The sequence below is a fragment of the Xiphophorus maculatus genome, chromosome 9 (assembly GCF_002775205.1).
Source record: "Xiphophorus maculatus strain JP 163 A chromosome 9, X_maculatus-5.0-male, whole genome shotgun sequence".
In the NCBI taxonomy this organism is placed as follows: domain Eukaryota; kingdom Metazoa; phylum Chordata; class Actinopteri; order Cyprinodontiformes; family Poeciliidae; genus Xiphophorus; species Xiphophorus maculatus.
Window position 1 is genome coordinate 25,403,413 of NC_036451.1, and position 19,245 is coordinate 25,422,657.

The following is a 19,245-nucleotide window of genomic DNA, read 5'->3' on the forward strand; positions in this document are numbered from 1 at the left end:
TGTAACAGAGTGTTAAGGTTTTGGAGGTAAAATTGACCTCAAAAGGGAAGTAATTCTGCTAAGCTAAGCAGCTGCCGGTTGTATGCATATATCAGTATCAGGATGTCTTCTGCGTTTCCTTTTTCTCGCGGTTTTGCAGTGAAACCCTGCAAGTAGCACTAAGTGATGGATATTAAGAACATCTTTTTCTGTATCAAAATGGACTTGTATGGGTTTTCAAGCATAAATCTAAAAGTCTAACAACAGGAGGATGCTAACAAACCTGAGACGACCAAACCAACTGTGAAGCCAAAGTGGTTTCAAAGTGACTTGAGGGCAAAAAAGGCAAGATTTAGGAGGCCATTACAAAGCCCTGCTAATAAAAATAAACTGACTGAGCAAAGTTGAAAAGGTGGCCTTCAAACTGGACTCAATAATATCTGACTCTTAAGAAGGAATGGGCCAAAGATTCAGCTGCGTATTGTAGGTTGAAGCTGCTGCTAGGATTTCCTAAATTTTTGACCCAAAGTAATACAATGTAAAGCCAATTCAAATGCAAATGGATGCAGACTTCTGAATATCAACAAAATAAATACTAATAGTAATAATATTAATAATAGAAACTCTTTCATTTTGTTGAAATTTGGCAAAGAGAAAGAATTTTGAAAATGCCCCGATGCTAAAACAGTAAATATTGAGAAGTTACGTACAAATGACTAAATCAACAGGACTTCAGCACAAACACCTCTCTGCTGTTCTTCCTGGAGTCCACGCCACAAATATTACAGTAAAATGAGATTTTTTACAAACATCCCAAAATACCCTAAAACACACAAACAAAATCGTTGCTCTGAACAGAAAGCTGGGAGGTGTCGATCCAAACACACTATAGGAAAACATACAGAAGTAGTTGAGCAGTTTCATATTTTGTCATGTTACAACCAAATACTTCAATATTTTACTAACATTGTGTCTGTTTTGTTTGTTCTTGTCACAAATTTTCAACTGGGCCTACGTCTTTTTGTCCATTTCTTCAAACCATTCCATTATAGACTTGGCTACATATTTAAAGTTGTTGAAAATTGTGACTCCAACAAACATTTGAAACTTTGTTAACCATCCAAGTCAGCTTTAAACGTCCTCGCTGTTTTATTACTCCACCGTCTGCTGGGTTTCTTGGTCTTCATGTTGCTCTTTGTACGCCTGAAAAATATGCCACGACGTAAGCGTTTCATATCAGTCGATATCAAAAAATGATCAATTTGTTTTAGAGATCTGAAATGCTGCCAAACTGGTGACATGACTTTTCCTGTTTTATCCGCAGTTTTCACTCTGTTTTATATTGTTTAAAGAGTTATTAAGTTACTCAACAGGTTGTTGCTAGGTAACCAAAGAGGGAGTGAGTTAGTTGATGCTTGGCTGTGAGAGGTTAAGCGGCTAAAGCCTTCCCTCTGCCTACATCCCCCAGAATGCTTTGTGGTTCTGGATCCAAGTTGAGTGAAACTATTGGATATCAGACGTTTTATCTATTGATACTGATGACGTGTCTATTGTGACATATATTGCTATTGATCTATGGCCCAGCCTTTTACCAATGTAACCTGGACTGAACTCAAACACACACCACCCTTGTTGTGTTTTCCTTTTTTTTTTATAATTTATCATTTGAGTTACACTTCATGACTGTGTGCAGCCGCGTGTGGATCTACAGCCTAAGATCCCAATAAAAACACACTGAAGGTTGCGGTCGTAACGTGACAAAATGTGAAAACGTTCAACTGTAGCGAGGCGCCGCACATCAACACACTCACTCGCCTCATTCCTCTTAACGCGTATAATTTCAAAGCCACAATGTTCACTTCCTTTCTTATGGTATCTACTGTTTCTTCAGAGTGGGGCAATAATTGTAAGTTGGTTGATACTAACACCCCCCCGCCATCCCACCCCCTTTGGTTGTCCTAACCACAAAGTCGAGCGAGCCTACACCAAAGGACCTCAGCGCCAGCAGCCGTCGTCCCTTTTCTCTCTTTGTCTTGCTGCAAACTTCCCTGAAAACACCAGGTTCCTCAGACTATTTGCGAACCAAACTTTGTCTTGCGCCATTTCCCACAACGACGCCGTTTCACATTTGAACCCGACCGCAGTTGAGAGTTTTCCCTGCACATGAATAAAGACTCGTGCGCGCGCGCACACCCCTACACACACGTACACAAGGCCCGTGGTTCTAAGCATGTGCATCTTGTATGAGGGCACAGGCCCTCGTCTGTACCTAAATGAAACGCCGTGTCAATAATTTACCATCTTAGCTCTGTTTTGAGTCTTATGTTTGCCTCCTTCAATAAATAACGAAAACAGACAACATTGAGACATGGGAACAACACAGGAAACATCTACAGAATGAGCCTCAGAACACCTCTCAGACTTTTTAAACTTCAGTAACCTTTTCTCCGCCGTGTGCGCGGTCCTCACCGATCGCAATCCTTTCAGGTATTACAGTTTGCCTCAAATATTTCACTGGAGAAATTATCTGCATGCTGCCCCAAGCCCCAAAGAGCTTCCCCATTCTAAACACAATTGCTTTGGATGGTTTTTTTTCTGTTCTTTTATTCACATGTCCTACATTTATCATGTGTCAAATAATTTAGTTAAACTGCCCAAGGCTTTGACTTTCTCAAGTTGCTCTTAATATCGTTTAGCATCAACTAATGATATAGGTCAGGACTCATTTTGTCATGGCAGAATTTCTTCCAGCATACATGTTGGCATGTTTTCTACAGAGAAAATCTGGAAAATCTGTACATGTTAATAACTGGTGCCATCTGTCCAGTTTCCCTGAGCATATAACTTGTCGCGTTGTCAGGCTAAAGCTAGCTTCATAACTGACTCATTGATCTAGGCCTCAGGGTGCATGCGCATCAATCCCGTACATCCGAAACTTTTGTAATTCAGTGCAGACTGAACTCGCGCCGCCTTCCACTCAAAATGGACGATTTGTAAGGTGTTCCTGCAGAGCAGGTTCACTTGTACCGGCATCGGTATGATCCCTCTGTAGCTGTGCTTTCCTTCACAAAAGTTTGCAAAATGTTTTCCATATTCCACTAATGTAGGAAAAAAAATTACATTTTGTAATTGAGCTTTTTCCATTAAATAAGAACTGTAATCAAAATCACAAGTGAATAAGTCTGCCCATTAAGAGTCTTATTGAGGTATTGGTGTGACAAGCCCCTTATACTTGGAAGTGGTTATGTATATGTGTGCCGTTTTTGGGAAATTGTAGTTGGTTACTTTACAGAAGAGTTATGGATTCAACACTTTCGAATGACATTGAACTTTGGATGAACTGTTCAACGCTGAGAGACTTCTGGTGGAGACAGCTGGACCCTGTCCAAGGAGTCCAGTGGCTACAAAGAATCACCTTGATGCTGTATACAAAACACAAATTTCGATACGACTGAAAACATCACCATAGCGCAAAAACCTTTCATAAACAAATGTGAGGTTTTTCAAAATTGCCATGTATATTTTCATTATTCCAATTGGCACAACTTTATGGTCAATGGAAGCGTGTTAATTTTCTTGAAAATATCCCAAGACAACCTCCAAATTATCCATTTTGAGCGAACGGTGGCACACCTTTAAACAGAAAAGTAGGATTTGGGAAAACACAAGAAACCTTAATAAAATAGATAATTTAATTTTGTACCCTAAAAATATTAAATGAAGCATAAAGATAAGTGCAAAAAAATTATATTTATTCTAATAGTATTTTACTATGTTTGTCTTTTTAACATTACTGGTGGTGTGTAGGTATTGTTAATATTGTCTTCAATAACACATAATTTAGTCACATTTTCAAACTTCCTGTCAACTTTCAACATGAAAACACAGAGAGCTTACCACCAGGCTTAGGTAGTTTTCTGAATTCCTTCATGACAAACTACAAACTGTTTAGCTCAGGCAGCTGTGGTGCGAACATGCAATACGTGCCTTAAGAAAAATAAAATCTTCAGCTGGCTGTTTATGCAAGAGGTAAATAAAATTCCTGCTTGGATCAGAATGCTGCTTGACCAGAACGGTGGTGGTGTGAGATCGTTGCTCAGGTCTCAGTCAAACATGCCGACATTGTTAAGAAACTACAACTACCGCCCTGCATTTGGTTTTCTCCACAAACAAGTCAAGTAGTGATCGATTCCCAAGTCTGTCTGAACTCAGATGACCTATAGTAAACGTATGCTGTCTTCCAGTCAAATATAGGACTTCCGATCCACAGACAGTCAGTTTTTTTCTCAACCACCTTTGTTAATATTCCTCTGTAGTAGGAATAAATATGAATGTTTAGGAGCCACCTGGGAGCTTCCTGGCTGTTTTGTGCGGGTCGCTATGAGTTCTCTTCGGGTTCTTGCCAAAGTGTGAATCTGAGCCCGAGACTTACTTGCGTGCCTCGTGGCTTGTAGGGCGAGCTGCTCTCCAAGTCTTCCAGGATGCTGGTGAGAGAGTCGATCTCTGCATCCAGGCTGGAGCGCCTCTCCTCCAGAGTCTTCTCAGGTCGCTTCATCTGAGAGAAAACACAACACACCCGGCTTTAGAGAATGACTGACACACTGCAACCCAAATGTTGGACTTTTACATCGTCACAAACAGAGTACGAGCGTATGAACCGCTGATGTGACATCCTCCTTGTGCTGTGTTTAAATACCCTCAGCTTTTGGTGGAGAGAGCAGCTGAAACACCAGTCATTAAACTTTATGACGTTTGAAGTAAAGTGCAAAGTTATGCAGCAGGATAAGTTTTTCCACTCAGTTTTAACCAAAGACAATAATTGAAATTGTGCTAAAAATTATGTTACAAGCTTAAATATCAATGAGTCATATTAAAACAAAGAGCAGCCTATTAGTCTAGCACTTAAGCTAACTGCTCTGTATGAGAAGCAGAGTAGATAGAATGTGTTGGAGTAACATGTTTAGCCCATCCTGAAGAACCTGTAGTTAGGACAAAGTGTCTGTCAGGTGTTGGTTCAATTGGGGACTAAAGTTGCAACATTTGTTACATTTTTAGTTGATGCGGTTCTCTTTCACACTACTCTATGTCAAGTGATACAAACGGTTTCAAAAACCTCCTCGCCTGTGGTGGCGCTGCACCTAGAGCTACTGAAGGAAACATGAAAGCAACTTCCTTATCCACAAAATGTAAACAAAAATGGAGCGGTATCAGATTATAGCGATTGTAGGATTTCTTTTTTGTCTTTGGTAAAACACCAGGAGCCATTTCTCCCACTGGCGTTAGACTCTTGTGTTTGTTTTGGTTCAACCAAGAATGATTGGTAAATACAACCCTGCACTATAGCCATTTCCTGCTTTTAGAGCGGTCTCCCGTTCATATATGCATTCAAACCGCACCAGAGTTCACTTCGACCGAACCGAGACTTAGGTCTTTAGGCCGACCAGAGTTCTCTTTTGCAGGGAGAGCTTGATTGCTCTTTCACACCTGCCCAAATGAGCTGGACTTTCTAGAGAAACAAACTAGAAATGGATATCAAGGGCAACCTTGAGAAGAATGCATCTCTGACCAGAGTTCTCCTATGTGGCTAGCCTTGACTAATGTTAGCTAGCTACATAGCCAACATTACTCCTATTTCTATCCTATTTCTATCAGATAAACATTCCCCGGCCTCCGGTTCTTCTGGACGGGTCCTCTGTTAAAAATAAGATGATGCTGTTTGTCTGGAAATACTTCCATCCAAACATGGCTCTTTTTAGGGTTTTGCTGGTTTCGAACTATGATGCTGGCCACAAGCTGCAGGAGGTAACGTGTCTGTCTGGAAAAAAAAGCCGAGTGCGTTCTGAATGCCGGGACACATGGCATGTATAATTAACTCACTAAGCTTTACAAAGAAAAGAATGCTGGGAGGGGGAATCTATATTCAATGCGAAAGGCATATTTACCGTTTTACTTCCATACTTTTGTTCTTTCACCAGCAAGTTACATTTTTAAAACGCGCTGTTGGCCCTTGAGCTGACACCAGCTTAACATTAGATCTCATTACTAGAGAATGAAATGGATTTTTATTCCAAAACAACTAAACTTGATGTAAAAATCAATGCTTTGAATATTTATATAGGATGCACACTGACTGTTTGTGTCCCAATATTGATATTAAAGAGGAATCCATCAACTGGCCAGAGATTGTGATTAGCCTTTTTTCTGCTAGCCGGCTTCAAATGATAAGGACTAAAAGACAAACATACTGTATATATACTGTACATATATACTATATGTGCACTTAATGACTTATTCATTAAGTGCATCAAAGCTAGAACCTTCCACCATTTTCAGTCCATGCATCGTTTGCAACAATTCACAAACGTTACCTATTAGCCGTCTTTGTCGACGCATAATTGCTACAACCATAGCAACACATGGAGGAATATTTTAGAAATTAAGTGCTAAAAGCAGCTATTAAAATAGTCGATGGTTTTAAAGAAAGTCTGAATCAACAAATTTGACCTGTACCAGATCCAGAGGAGGAGACACAGATTTATGAGTGATTAGGTTGCTGAATATAGGGCTGAAACAATTAATTGAATTAATTGTGATTTATCCATTATTGAAATAATTGTCAACTAATTTAGTAATCGATTCACTGGAGTTAACTGGAGCACACAGACTCTGAACCAGGCCATGTGCTAAAACAACAACACAGTCAGAGCAGTAATGAAGCCAAAAGACAAAAAAGCAAATACATTGCTTTCTAGTTATTAATCTGTGAAATGACAAAATAGTGAACAGGTCAGCTCTACACTGCACTGATGTTAAGGTGAGCAGAAAGGGCTTAACCTTTCACATGTTGATGTTTGAAGCAGGTTTTTAGCTACAGGTCCATCCGTTACTACAAAATGATCACTAAAGGAAAGCTGTGTCATCGCATTTCAGGCAATAAAATGTTTATTTTCTTACTTAGAAAATAATTGAATTACTTCTTTATTTACACTTTAATGCATTTTGAATGCTGTATTAAAATGGCTAAAATGGTTAAATATCGATTTTTTTATCTGATCGATGGATTACTCATCAGAATTATTGAAAGAATAATCGACTACTAAAATAATTGTTAGTTGCAGTCCTAATCTGGAAATAACTTCTAAATAATACATATTTGATGTCACCTCTTTGGGGTTTTTTTTGTCATTTGTTGACTAGTTATTGCTTTGTTCTCCTTAAGAGTGGAGGACAGGAAGTTAGTGGACAAACTAATGCAAAGGCCCTTTGAGCAGATCAACAACAGTCTGATAAAGTTTGGAGACAGGTTTTATGCAAACTTGGAATAAACTTGGAATTCGTTCATTTGTGTTGGAAGAATACTAACAAACTTAGAAAATAAATCTGCCATTATTTAAATCTGGAATGGTGTAAGTCAGACCTCAAAAGAAAACGGTAATTGGTCTCTGCCAGGAAAATCCTGATTGGTGTACGTCCGATTGTTATAACTTCCTTTCTATTCTTCGAAACTTTCAAAATCCAAGTCTGTTAACCTGAGCTTTCTAAAAGAAAAGCTTTTAGCTAGACAGGGTTAAACTGCCTTTGCAAGCTGCTCTCTAAAAGTTAATGTCAAAGCCTTTAACAATCTCAGAGCAACTCTGCCTCTGTACCGCACAAAGACACTTTCCCTTCCTTTCTTTCCCGCCATCCTTCGACTTTTGGATTATGCTTTTCAAAGTTCCCGTTTCACCTCGACCTCACGCGATCCTTCCAAATGACGCACATCAATCGCGGAGACTTCTTGGAGGAAGAGGCGGCGAGAGGGAGAGAAAAAGAAAGAAAGAGAGAGAGAGACAGAGAGGCTTTCGTAAACTTGGTGCACTATTCACCTCCAGCTTCTTCCTGCTCTTCCATTAAGAAGCAACACGATCGCCGCGATCCCAGCTGGGGAGGATTCACTCAGAGGCAACAGCAGTCGAGATTAAAGCCGGATATTTTCTAACTAATATTGTCACCCCGTCTCCTCTTAATGGAGACGAGAAGCGCCGTGTTTGTGGGGGAGCTCGGCTTGAAAGCATCACGAACGCCACAACAGCGCCTACTGATTTATTAATCCACACATTTCCGTTTTTTTTTTTTGTTGTTGTTTTGCCTTAGAGAAATATGCTACCTCATCACATTATACGACCCCTAAATATTCCAGCAGAAGAAGCACAAATATTGTGACTGCGATATCTGGGAAACACTTAAAGTGACGTGACCATTAGTGGCAGGGATTTCTGCTAAATTCCCGGGAATTTCTCCACAAAAAAGACAGATGTATTTTTAGGGCCTCTGAACCGCGCTCGCGACTGCAAGACGACTTCTTGCAATCGCCTGCGGGGGCTTTTTGAGTTGCTTGGATCAATGACTGCTTCTCATTCTAATGTTATGTGTTTGGATTACCTGTCACAAGCCATTACGGAAGCAGGGCCTGCCTCCGTTTGGAGCCGAGCGTCTCCCTAAAAACATCTGAGGCAGTCGCGAGTGGGGGGTAAACAAAGAGGCGCGCTAATGGCTCCGAACGAATCAACAGAGGAATTTCACCCCCCAGCCCCCCCCCAAAAAATAGATATTCAAAAATAAAACAGCAGCCAAACTTGTTTAGGAGTGAAAACGAGGAGAAAGAGGGGAAGATGTCGCAGTCTTTGTGGGAATTTACAACGCGGATGGCGGCCAAGATGAGAGATTTGTCTTTTTGCGTGTCATAATCCACACGTGTCTCTCTGCCTGGGTGATGAAGAGCACTTTTTCTGCCTTCTCCAACATTAAATACACTTTAATCCATGCGTTACACATTTTGCATATAGGATTTCTCTGCTAGAGCCAAGAGAAAGACGTTCTGATTGATAGCCGTCATCTTTTTTTTCCCCACCTGGTAAAGAGGAAAAATGGAAAGTTGTGGTTTGATTAGGGGATCTATAAATAGGATAACAGTTCTTTATTAGGGAATTAGACTGTCAGCAAGAATCCTTTTAGAGGCTGAAGAGCAGAAAACGGGAAGTCCAAGATGAATAAAAGAATAAGACGTTAGTAGCTGGCATGCTTTTTTTTTTTTTTTTTAAATAAAGGCATTTAATGGGATTTTTTTTGAAAGTTTCAATAAATGTATTTATATGTGTGTGTTTTTCCATTTGAGGCTTTGAGAGGAAAGCAGAAGTGAGAAGGCTTTGGGTACTTTGTAACGTTGGCATTTCTTCTTATGACAGGAAAAAAAAGTTGACATTCTGACAGCGAGGCTTTCTGAGCGAAAGGATCCATCAGGTTGCATTTTTATCCCATTCAACGGCGTAAAGTCACATTTTGGACACTTATTCAGGCTTCTCCGTCTGAAGTGTGTTCAAAACGTGGTTTTCCTTTGCCTTGTTGAAAAATCAATGACTGGATCTTAATGCGTTGAGGTCTTGGAAACAGCACTGGTGGCACTTAGTCTGCCATTCTTAAAAATGGAAATCAGTTTTAGGTAAAAACAAAAAAAACAAAATCCTTGATATGCAGTTTTTATTTTGACTTGTTTCTAAACTCAAATTTTCCTGTCTTAAGTGTTTTACAGTCACCAATCATAACTCACTTAGATTTCCAGGCACACAATCCCCAAAGATTCACATTAGGGAATCTTTATATATCAGGGTTTTTCTATGCAGGGTTCTTCAGAGAGACTATGAACACTTACTATCTTAAATGCCTAAGAAAATGTAAAGAGTGTTTTAACCTTATATTAAGTTATGTTATAGGAGCAGTAGTTTTCTAGACACATAGTTATAGTCCAATCAAGAAACCATGTTACCTTCAGTTGTTATAGAAATGCTGCATATATCACATGTAACTAAAGAGGAATTTTACTTTGTCATTTAACGTCTTGAAGCGGGCTTCTGTCTCATTAAAAACTCTTTAGACTCTGAATTCAGGAAGTCATCACAACATGGCTGCTCTATTAACCCTTTAACAACATTTTCACCATCGTTGCATTGAGAAGTAGCTCCTATAATGAGCAGATGCACGGTCCACCAGGTGTTTGCTAATTGCTGCTGGCTAGTCTGAAGGAGCTGAGTGGGAGAGTGGGGGAAGGAGCGCTGCTCTGTGAGGCGGAAGCTCGGAAGTTTGGAAACTGCAGCTCCAAGGAGGCGGAGCTAGGTCCACCAAGGTGTTTTGCACAACTGAATGGTTGCCATGGGAGAATAAAGGATTTCTCTAATATGCATGAAAGAATCAAAGAAACACTCCAGGTATGTTTTTGGTTAAGCAATAACATTATAAGATGATATAAAGCTCAAAAAAGTCAAATTTACATAATACCGTCCCTTTAAAATCCATACTTCATCTTTACCTCTCAGATCTGGCAATATGTTATAACAACTGACGATAGCAATTCCTTGATTCTGCTATAAAATGGCACTATGTGCCTGGAAAACACATAATACTGTTGCTTTAAACTACAAGTAGAAAAAGGGAGCAGTACCATGAACTGAGAACTTGCCCCACAGCCACTGCGATTGTGTGGAGTTTTGAGGATTTGCAGAAACGTTCGTATAGATTTCTAGCAAAGGAAGCTCGTTTGGTTGGAACCTCCCTGCATTCCTCTGAGCTGGAGCCAAATCTGAAGGCAGCGCAGGGAGGCAGACCTGCCGGCCGGCTCGGCCCCGCGTTGCTCCGGCTGAGCAGAATTCCCCAACTGCACCTTACTCAACACGTTCTGTTATAATTTGGACAGAAAGCGTTTGGATCTCCGTTTCTACACTCGCTGCTTACACTGAACAAAAGAATGTGAAGCACTCGGAGGATTCTTAACAGAGGTCAAGTGCTGAGAGAGTCGATGAGAGCTGGGAGGCCGCATATCCCGAGGGGCCATAGGGGGGTAGATGCCTGTGGGTATTATGACTAGCAAGGCAAAGCTAACTGACCGGGCTCCACCATTAGGTGTCAGCCTTCTATCCATCCTGCATTAGAGCGGAGTGAGAGTCCCTGGGTTCTCTGCAGCTGGCCGCAGCTCAAACTGAAAGACAAGTGTTGTGTTGGAGCTCCGTGCCGTCTCTGCTTTCTGTGCTGACCCTACGAGAGTCGACGGCCAAGAGCACGCAACGCAGCGGCTCGTCTTACCTGGTAATCAAACGAGTAATCCGTCGGTGGAGGGGGGAAGGAACCGGGCGGTGACGGGAAACCGGTAAACTCTTCGGCAGGGGGCGGAGGGGGAGGGTAGTCCGCTGGGATGGAGGCGAAAACACACACAAAGAAAAAACAAAAACAATTTATTAACAACTTCCTATTTTTTTCTGCAAACTGTCATAATTATGTAAGAGTTTCTTCTGAACATGAAACCTAAAGAAAAAACATTCTTGGGGGACAGGAAAAGTAAAAGAATATACATCTATGACTGCAGACTAGCAAGCAGCAGGTTGTTCTGCACCGTCAAAAACAGAAACTCCTCCTGACCTGAGAGTATTGTTTCTGGCTGCAATAGATGTATTTCCATTGATCATATATAATTTAATTTAATGTGCACCATTTCATGTTTTTAGAAAAAATTGTTTAATGGAGACATGGCAATTTGAAAAAGAAAAACTCACTTTTCAATGTTTTTCAGTTAACAGGTGTGGTGCTATGGTGAGGTGGGGTTTTTTGACGACATCCAAATTGGTTCATTTCGCAAAACTGCAACTTAAACAGCTTTTTCACATCACAAGAGTCACATGATCAACAATTCAGATGCTGCCACTGGCGCAAACCACAAAGAAGACGGCAGGAAATAGATGTTGGATCAGGGCGCGGCGTGTTTATTAATTATTTATTGCGTGAAAAAACTTCCTCACGTACAATTTTTAATTGCTTTTTTAATTTAATGAAAACACTTAAATTGCGAAATTGTGTTTTTTTGACAGCAGAATACTGAAAGTTTTGCGTAGATTTGTAACGGAAATGCGGCTAATGACTCGTAAACATACCTAGAATGTTTTCCTTTCACAAACATCTCTGTATTAGGGATGTTGTATACAATTATTTAAAAAAATGTGATAAAATAAAGCGTTGGTAAATAATGTCATAACAGCAGTATTAAGGTTGGGCATCAACATCATCACAAATTTTCATATTTGTGCATCCCAAACAATTACTTTTCTGTAGTTCAGAAAATTGACGTGTAACCATTAGAGCTCACTTTTTAAGTTAACCTGGACAAAATTCTAAAATATCTGAAATTATATTCATTTTAATAATACAGCAGCAGGCTCAAAAGACACTTCTAAAAAAATGTTTACTTCAATTTTTACTTGATGTATTCATATTCAGTCAATTTAATAGATTAACTCTCACTTTGTCCAGCCAATTATAGCGTTTGTGTTCATGATGGGATTTGGCTCCTTCGTCACACACAGAAACACATATGCCATGTGTTATGTATTGTCACAGTGCGCTACACCACGCACTCATTGCGACCGGGACAGAAGGAAATTTATTTTCTGGTTCGTCCATAAAGCTACGCTAAGCATCAGCTGCAGTTGCGTACGTGTATCCATACACCCATAAACACCAGCCGCACGCTTTTCCACCGTTCGCTCCAAACCAGCCACTGCGCAGAAGCTCCGGAGAAAGAAAGTTGTTGCATCCCATGCTTCCCACCCAACCCCTCCGAGATGCTCGGACCAAACTTGAAAATTGGACGTTATGCTCATAGCATTAAGCTTTCATCAACAACTCAAAGGCGGAAGTGAGAACATTGTGCAACACAAATTATCACATACACACACCCCGGAACACAATGTGCTAAATAATAAAAACTTAGGAATTTTAATAATCGAGGTACTCAAATCATTCGAAGAATCGTTACAGCCCTAATCTGTACGTTATTGGGGTTTTAGATGGTAAAACACCTGCAAGTTGTGAGTAACTGTCATGGATGAAAAATGCTACTTGGTTTTAATTCACCAAGTCTGAAAAGTGCAGAGTGTGTCTGTGTTCATCATTCTGATTGGGTGAGGAGATTCTGTAAACCTCAAATTCAAAGTTTTACCCATGATTCACAACTTAGACTGGACCATTCTTACATACGCACAAGTTTGGATCTAAACAATGGGTGTCAGTCCACTGCAAATCTGGTCCAAAACAGATGCATATTTAAAACAAAAACAGAGGCTAAAATGTTTCCTTATGTAAGATCTTTTTAAAAAGGGGTAAATGCATTTCTTAAAATCAAAGGAATTGCATACAATTCAAAGTATTTTGCTTTAATTTTAATTGGAAGATGCGGTGTAAAAAGGATTGCAAACATTAAGCAACACAAAAGCAGACTTTGGTCCACCCATTTATCAAGCGGTTTCAAGCAAAGAGTGACCCATATCCTGTTCTTGCGGCTGAGAAAACTAATTTTAGACGGAGAAAACTGAAAACAATTCACACCAAACGTTTAGAACACTCAATGGCTTTTTTTTAAATAGGGAAAATATGCGAGAAAAGAGATTTACAAAGATTACCCTGTCCACAAAGATCACACTTTGCTAGCTTTATCAAAACAGTGTGTGTTTCATAGCGTCAGTTCAAAGAAGAGCAGATAGAAAATAACATTTTCTCATGTTTAATAAAAGAAATTCAACTTTTGTGGCCCACAAGTTCTTTCTCCTTGACACATTTGATCCAGGTGGTAAAACGTTTGGACAGCACAGATCCAAACTCTTCAGGTCATTGTCCTGCTGGAAGGTGAACTTTGACCTCTGTCTTTTCCAGCCTCTAACAGGTTTCTCTCCCCCCATTATTACCTTGAATTCAACTGCATCCATCTTCCCTGTCCTTGCTGAAGAAAATCATTCACACAGCATGACATAGCTACCACCATGTTTCACCATAGGAATGGTGTGGTCAGACTGAGGTGGTTTCCCACTCCACAGAGCGTTCTGCATGTACACCAAAATAACTGTCTTTGTCTCACCTGACCACATCGCCTTCTTTCGCTGGTGTTCCAAAGTGCAGCCGGGGGGCCGCTCGACTGATTTTGTGCAGCTCCGCCCCCCCAAATACAATTTAAAAAATGACTGAAATTTGGCCTGCCAACACATGTGGTTGGTGGAACAGATGTTTTAGTTTTTAATTGTAGCAAAATTATTACAAACAAATTAGAATCATCTTGGATTGGAAAATGTTTGATCTTTTAGTAGTCAGGCTTTTTGCATACTCTTTAATTTTCTAGTAACTAATACTTATACTTAGTGAGTCTTACTCCAAAGAAGACTTTAGTTGCCCCCAATTCTGCTTTTGACTAATTTATTAAAATTTGGCTAAACAGTAAAAGTGATCCAAATTCTGTTCCTTTAGTTGAAACATTTTTTTTCTTTTTAGTTTTTTTTCCCCCCACCAACATTTGATAACTGGAGCTGGTTTTTGGAGAAGGTGACCAATAGTTTTAGTTCAGCTGTGGAATTCTGCAGCTCCTCCAGAGTCACCAAAAGGCCCTTTTGGTCAGATTCTCTGAAGAATTTCCCTTCAATGCTGAAAACCTTGCGTTGTTTTCCTCACTTAATTATGTGCACCTCTGTGCCGGTCTATCCTGGTGAAATAACCAAATCTTTCGGGTAGCAACGTGCCAATTTCCACATAGTTTCAGACACAAGAACAATCTATCCGTCTCATTCCAGTAGAGAGGTGCACCGTCGTTTAAATCCAGCGTCTCTGCAAAGTGCTGAGAAATTAGCACTAACAGCTGAATTAATTGATTCATCTTCATTTGCCAGAACCGTTATCTGTCTCCAGCTGTAAAATCAAATCAGGCGTTTTCAAAGAGGTCACGGAGTTATTAGAGAGAGAAGGAGAGTGGAGGAGACAAAAGAAGCAGCGCCTCGTTATCCCTCGTCAATCGACTGACACACATAATTGCAGCAATTTGCTTAACTAAGAAGTAATAATCTGCAGTAAGCACGGGTGTCCCACCTCCCCTCTTCTCTCCCCGAGATTGAAAATGTAAAATGTCGTGTTACAAACCGGCACACAAGGTGTCTGCTCTGCTAGAGGATATGAAACATGCCAAGTGTGCGCTTCTGAAGGCCGCGCTAATCCAAGGATTGCGTCCCGCCACATGTTTCAGACGGGATAAGGAGGTTCCGTGCCAAATTAAATTCTGATTTGGCTCTTCTCGGCGCAACGACTTACACTGAATCATTTGACCGTGTACTTCTAAGTACCAAACCAGACATGAGCTTTGCAAATTAAAGGCTTTTATGGGGGACGTAATGGGAATTTGTTCCAACGCGGAGACTTTGATGAGTCCTGCTCAGAAATTCCATTTGCTTTTCTGTGGCTTTTATCTGTTTTCATTAGGATCTAATTGATGTCATCAGTGTAGTTTATCCAAGGCAGCTGACCAAATTAATTAAGCGCGGTCTTCGGGCTGCCTCTGCGAAACGCGCAGCAAAGGGGGAAACGGAGGCGGGGAGATAATGCGGCGCGGCGCAAGCCGGACACGTCTGCGTCTTTACTCCGAAGGGGGGAAAAAAATGCGAGCGCTGCATTAAACATTCCCGCTGGGCGTTTGAGGCCGTCCATGTGAATTGTTTATATAATAACCTGGTGACCTCCATAGAAAAAAAAAACTAAAAAAAAAACCCCAGAGTGTAACAGCTCCTCTGAACCTCTGGGACCGAACAGAAGACATACCTCTCCACAACAAGGCTCTGCCTCGCCACCCTCCTGCTCCTCTTCCTCATCCTTTTTGAGAGAGTATGTTGCATGTAACTTGTGGCTTAAAGAGAATTAGAACACTAAGTTCATGTCTATTTCTCTCAGACATCCAGCATGTTTAGGACTTATCGTTTCATGGAAACACAAGAGCAGTAAATGTTTCAGATATGCATGATTTATTGAACAGGTCTTATGGTTTCTGCATGCGGAACGGGAGCCGCTAAGCGTCTTTGCTGAAAGGTTCTTGACCTTCTTTTCCTGCCGCCGCTCCACCTCGCCGCGCCAGACGTTTAGGACAGGAACGCGCCTGTGTTTGCGTTCCCTGCAGTCCCTTCGAGCGCAACCGTCATCTCCCAAATGACTGCACCCGACCTTGGAGATGTTTGTTGCCCACTCGGGGTCAGCGGAGAAGCAGTCGCTTAACCAGGAGCCGTGCCGTTCCCCGGTCGAGTCACATGTGATGTTACGGCTCATTTCCATGATTGCACGTTTTTTTTATGAAGGGAACTGCGTGGCTTTGAAATGGAGCTGCGTGAAAATGTTGTGTCAGCATCGAGTGCGCAACAAATGCACGTGTGGCGATCCTTATGTGAGATGTCAGTTAACGCCAATTAACTCAGCTGTGCTGCCTGGGAACAGACTCGTAAATGAAGTCTGTCACCTTCAATTCGGTGAAATCTACATTTGAAAAACGGCAAAAGGACAGGTGGAGTGCAACGTTTCAGATCATTGTATTTTTACTGAGGCGCAAGAACGAATTGGTGTTTTACCAGTATTGGCTGATTTACATCTTTATAAAGAAATAAAACCTCTAATAAAATCAATTAGAGGTTTTATTTCTAAAGAAAGTTTTTTCTACATGTCAACACATGCATTTATCTGCATTTCGTTCAGGCAGAGAGAGAGAGAGTAAGGTTTGAAGATAACATAAAGGCTAAACAGAGCGCAGAAAATTTGCTCTACCATGGAACATACTGGATTTGGTTTGAAGCTTCTTAGAACATATTATCCGCTAGAGAAAACACACAGAGGCCACAGTTTTATCATTGCTAGCCATGGTAATATGCTAACATATGAGATGATAATGTAATTTTTACATGATAGCTAATACTTCAGGAATTGCTATTCAAATCTTATGATGTTTTCACATTTGATAGTCCGGTAAACTCGGTTGTATTGGGGACCAAAATTGAAACATTTGTTCCACTTTGAACTGGTGCTGCCACTGAGTCAAACAAACTAAACCTGTGAGCAACCTGTTCCCCTCCTCGCCTGTGGTGGCGCTGAAAATACTGAAGGACGCGACACAAAAACCTCTGAAGTAAAAATGAGCGCAACTTCGTTCTTCACAAAATGTAAACAAAAATAGAGCGGCGTCAAATTTTAGCTGTTGTAGGTTTTCTCTTTTGTCTTTGGTAAAATATTGTGAACCATTTTTCCTGCCGGCATTTTGGCTGCATTTACCCAGAATGCCCTGTGCTATAGGCTGCTTCCTGCTTTTGGAGTGGTCTCCGGTCACATATGTATACAAACCATGCCAGAGTTCACTTCAACCAAACTAAGAGTTAACTTTGAAGACATACCAGAGTTCATTTTCTTATATATTAATACTTAAAATGTCTTCATTAAGGGCAAAGTGGAATTATTGTCAAATTCCTTATTTGATTGTACAATCGTGTCAAATAAAGCTGATTCTGATATTAAAAAGCCTATAGTACTATAATCTTTGTGTCACTGATATTGTACTTTCACCTTGAGAAAAAATACTGAGTTTTGCTAAATCACTTTATATGCCTCATTTAAAAGTTGTACTGAGTATTGCAAAAAAAAAAAAAAGTCATTTACAGAATAAAAAGTTAACTTTTCAGCCTTTCTTATGATTTGAATCTTCTAAGATGATACCTTCCAAAGTGTCTCTAATGCGCCTTGTATAATTCAGGCATTCCAAATAGAGCCTTTCAAGTAGCTTTATAAATATTTCAAGCACTTTTCATACAGTAGAAAACAGAATTTCTCAGTGTCGCTATTTTCTAGTTTGTTGCAGCTCTCCTAAACACAACCAAGAAAGAAATTTGTGCGCTTGAAGCTCAGCTGGCTTCTTTCATGCATGTTTTCTGCACACAGTGCCTGGGAAAGCTACTCATGCTTATTGAACCTTTTCACATTCTGTCACATATCACCCAAAATCCTCTGAGTGTGTTATTGGGGTTTCATGAGATAGACCTACACAAACTAGCTCATGGTTGGAAAGTGATAGGAAAAAGTGGTTTTCGACATTTCCTACAAATAAAAGTGTACAAGACATGCATTTGCAATCAACCTCCCTGAGAGGATACAGTCTAGAACCACTGTTCACTGAATATACTTCGGCGAAGTTGTTACGGGAATGCCCCTAAAAGCTTTGCCCATCTACAGACATAAGGTTTTGGACTGAAAGTCCTGGAACCAGGATTTAGGTTTGAACTTTGACTGGGTCACTCGAACACCTAATGTAGCTTTGATCCATGTAGCGTCAGTTGTATGTTTAGGGCTGTTTCCTTCAAGCATGAAGGAAAACGACTGAAAATTAAACTGCCGGTTTTATTCACAAGGCTTTTGCAGCCAGCCTCTAATTCAGGGTTAGTCAAAGTCCAGTCCTCCAGGGCTAGTATGTGGAACCACTTTGACACAACTGCACTGAATGGCAAACTTCTACCATTCAGTGGGTGAATCCTTAAGGCAATTTGTTGCACCGGATTTTATTAAAAAGGATAAATACACACAAAAGAAGGGCAAAATATGTAGTTTTACTTCCACTTGTAAATTATAATAATTGGAAAATCGTGAAACATCTCATGAAATATTCTGTTCTTTTTGTAAGAGATGTACATGCAAGGACGTGTAACCTCATAATTTACCTCTGAAATAGAAAGTATTTTAATTTCCACGTAAATAAATGTATTTTATTCATCTATCGAGGGACATCAACAAAAAGGTGTACTGTAACTGAAGAAAAGGTTAGGACACCCCAGGCCCTAGCAGATGGTGTTACCCCTTTGGTTGAAACAACTTCAGTGGAAATCTTCTTGTGTCAATTTATCAGTCTCTCACAACAGTTTCTTGCACTCTTGGACTTTCTATTTGTGAACTCTCAGCCAGTCCTTGGTAGATTTACTGGAATGTTTTGGATCATCATTGTGATGTGAAGCTGTAGGAGAACCTAAGTTCTCCTTCAGCTCGGGAATTCAAGCTGAAGGAATTCAAGATGAATGGATGTAAGTCCCATGATGACCATTTAACGTTTTCTGAAACTTCCTTTAGCATCTTGTGGTCTGCTGTGAGAGTAAACTTGCTTGGACGACTACATGTCTACATGCTAGTCTTTGCTTTGACTGTCCTATCCTTGTAAACTCACTTCACAGTGGAGTGGCTGATTTCAGAGTTAAATCCCTTTAAATCCCTTACCACACACATAAGCTGCTACAGTCTTGTTTCTGAAGGCTTCAGAAAACTCCGTCAATCTCAACATCATGTTCATTCTCACTTCAACAGTCAGGAGCACACCAGACTAATTAAAGTCCGAGGTTTGACTGAATACATGCAGCGTGTTCTAAT

General features: G+C 40.4%; 1 protein-coding gene across 6 annotated transcripts in view; it reads right to left on the minus strand.

Moving 5' to 3' along the window:
* The window catches only part of LOC102221655 (lipoma-preferred partner homolog), a 180,268-nt gene that overhangs the window by 89,315 nt on the left and 71,708 nt on the right, over nt 1-19,245 (minus strand). For all 6 annotated transcript variants that reach the window (XM_023339730.1, XM_023339732.1, XM_023339735.1 and 3 more), the window contains 2 exons: nt 11,092-11,195; nt 4,412-4,534 (listed from right to left, as the gene is read on the minus strand). In XM_023339730.1, the coding sequence (XP_023195498.1) occupies nt 4,412-4,534; nt 11,092-11,195 (227 nt within the window). The remainder of the gene's footprint in view (nt 1-4,411; nt 4,535-11,091; nt 11,196-19,245) is intronic.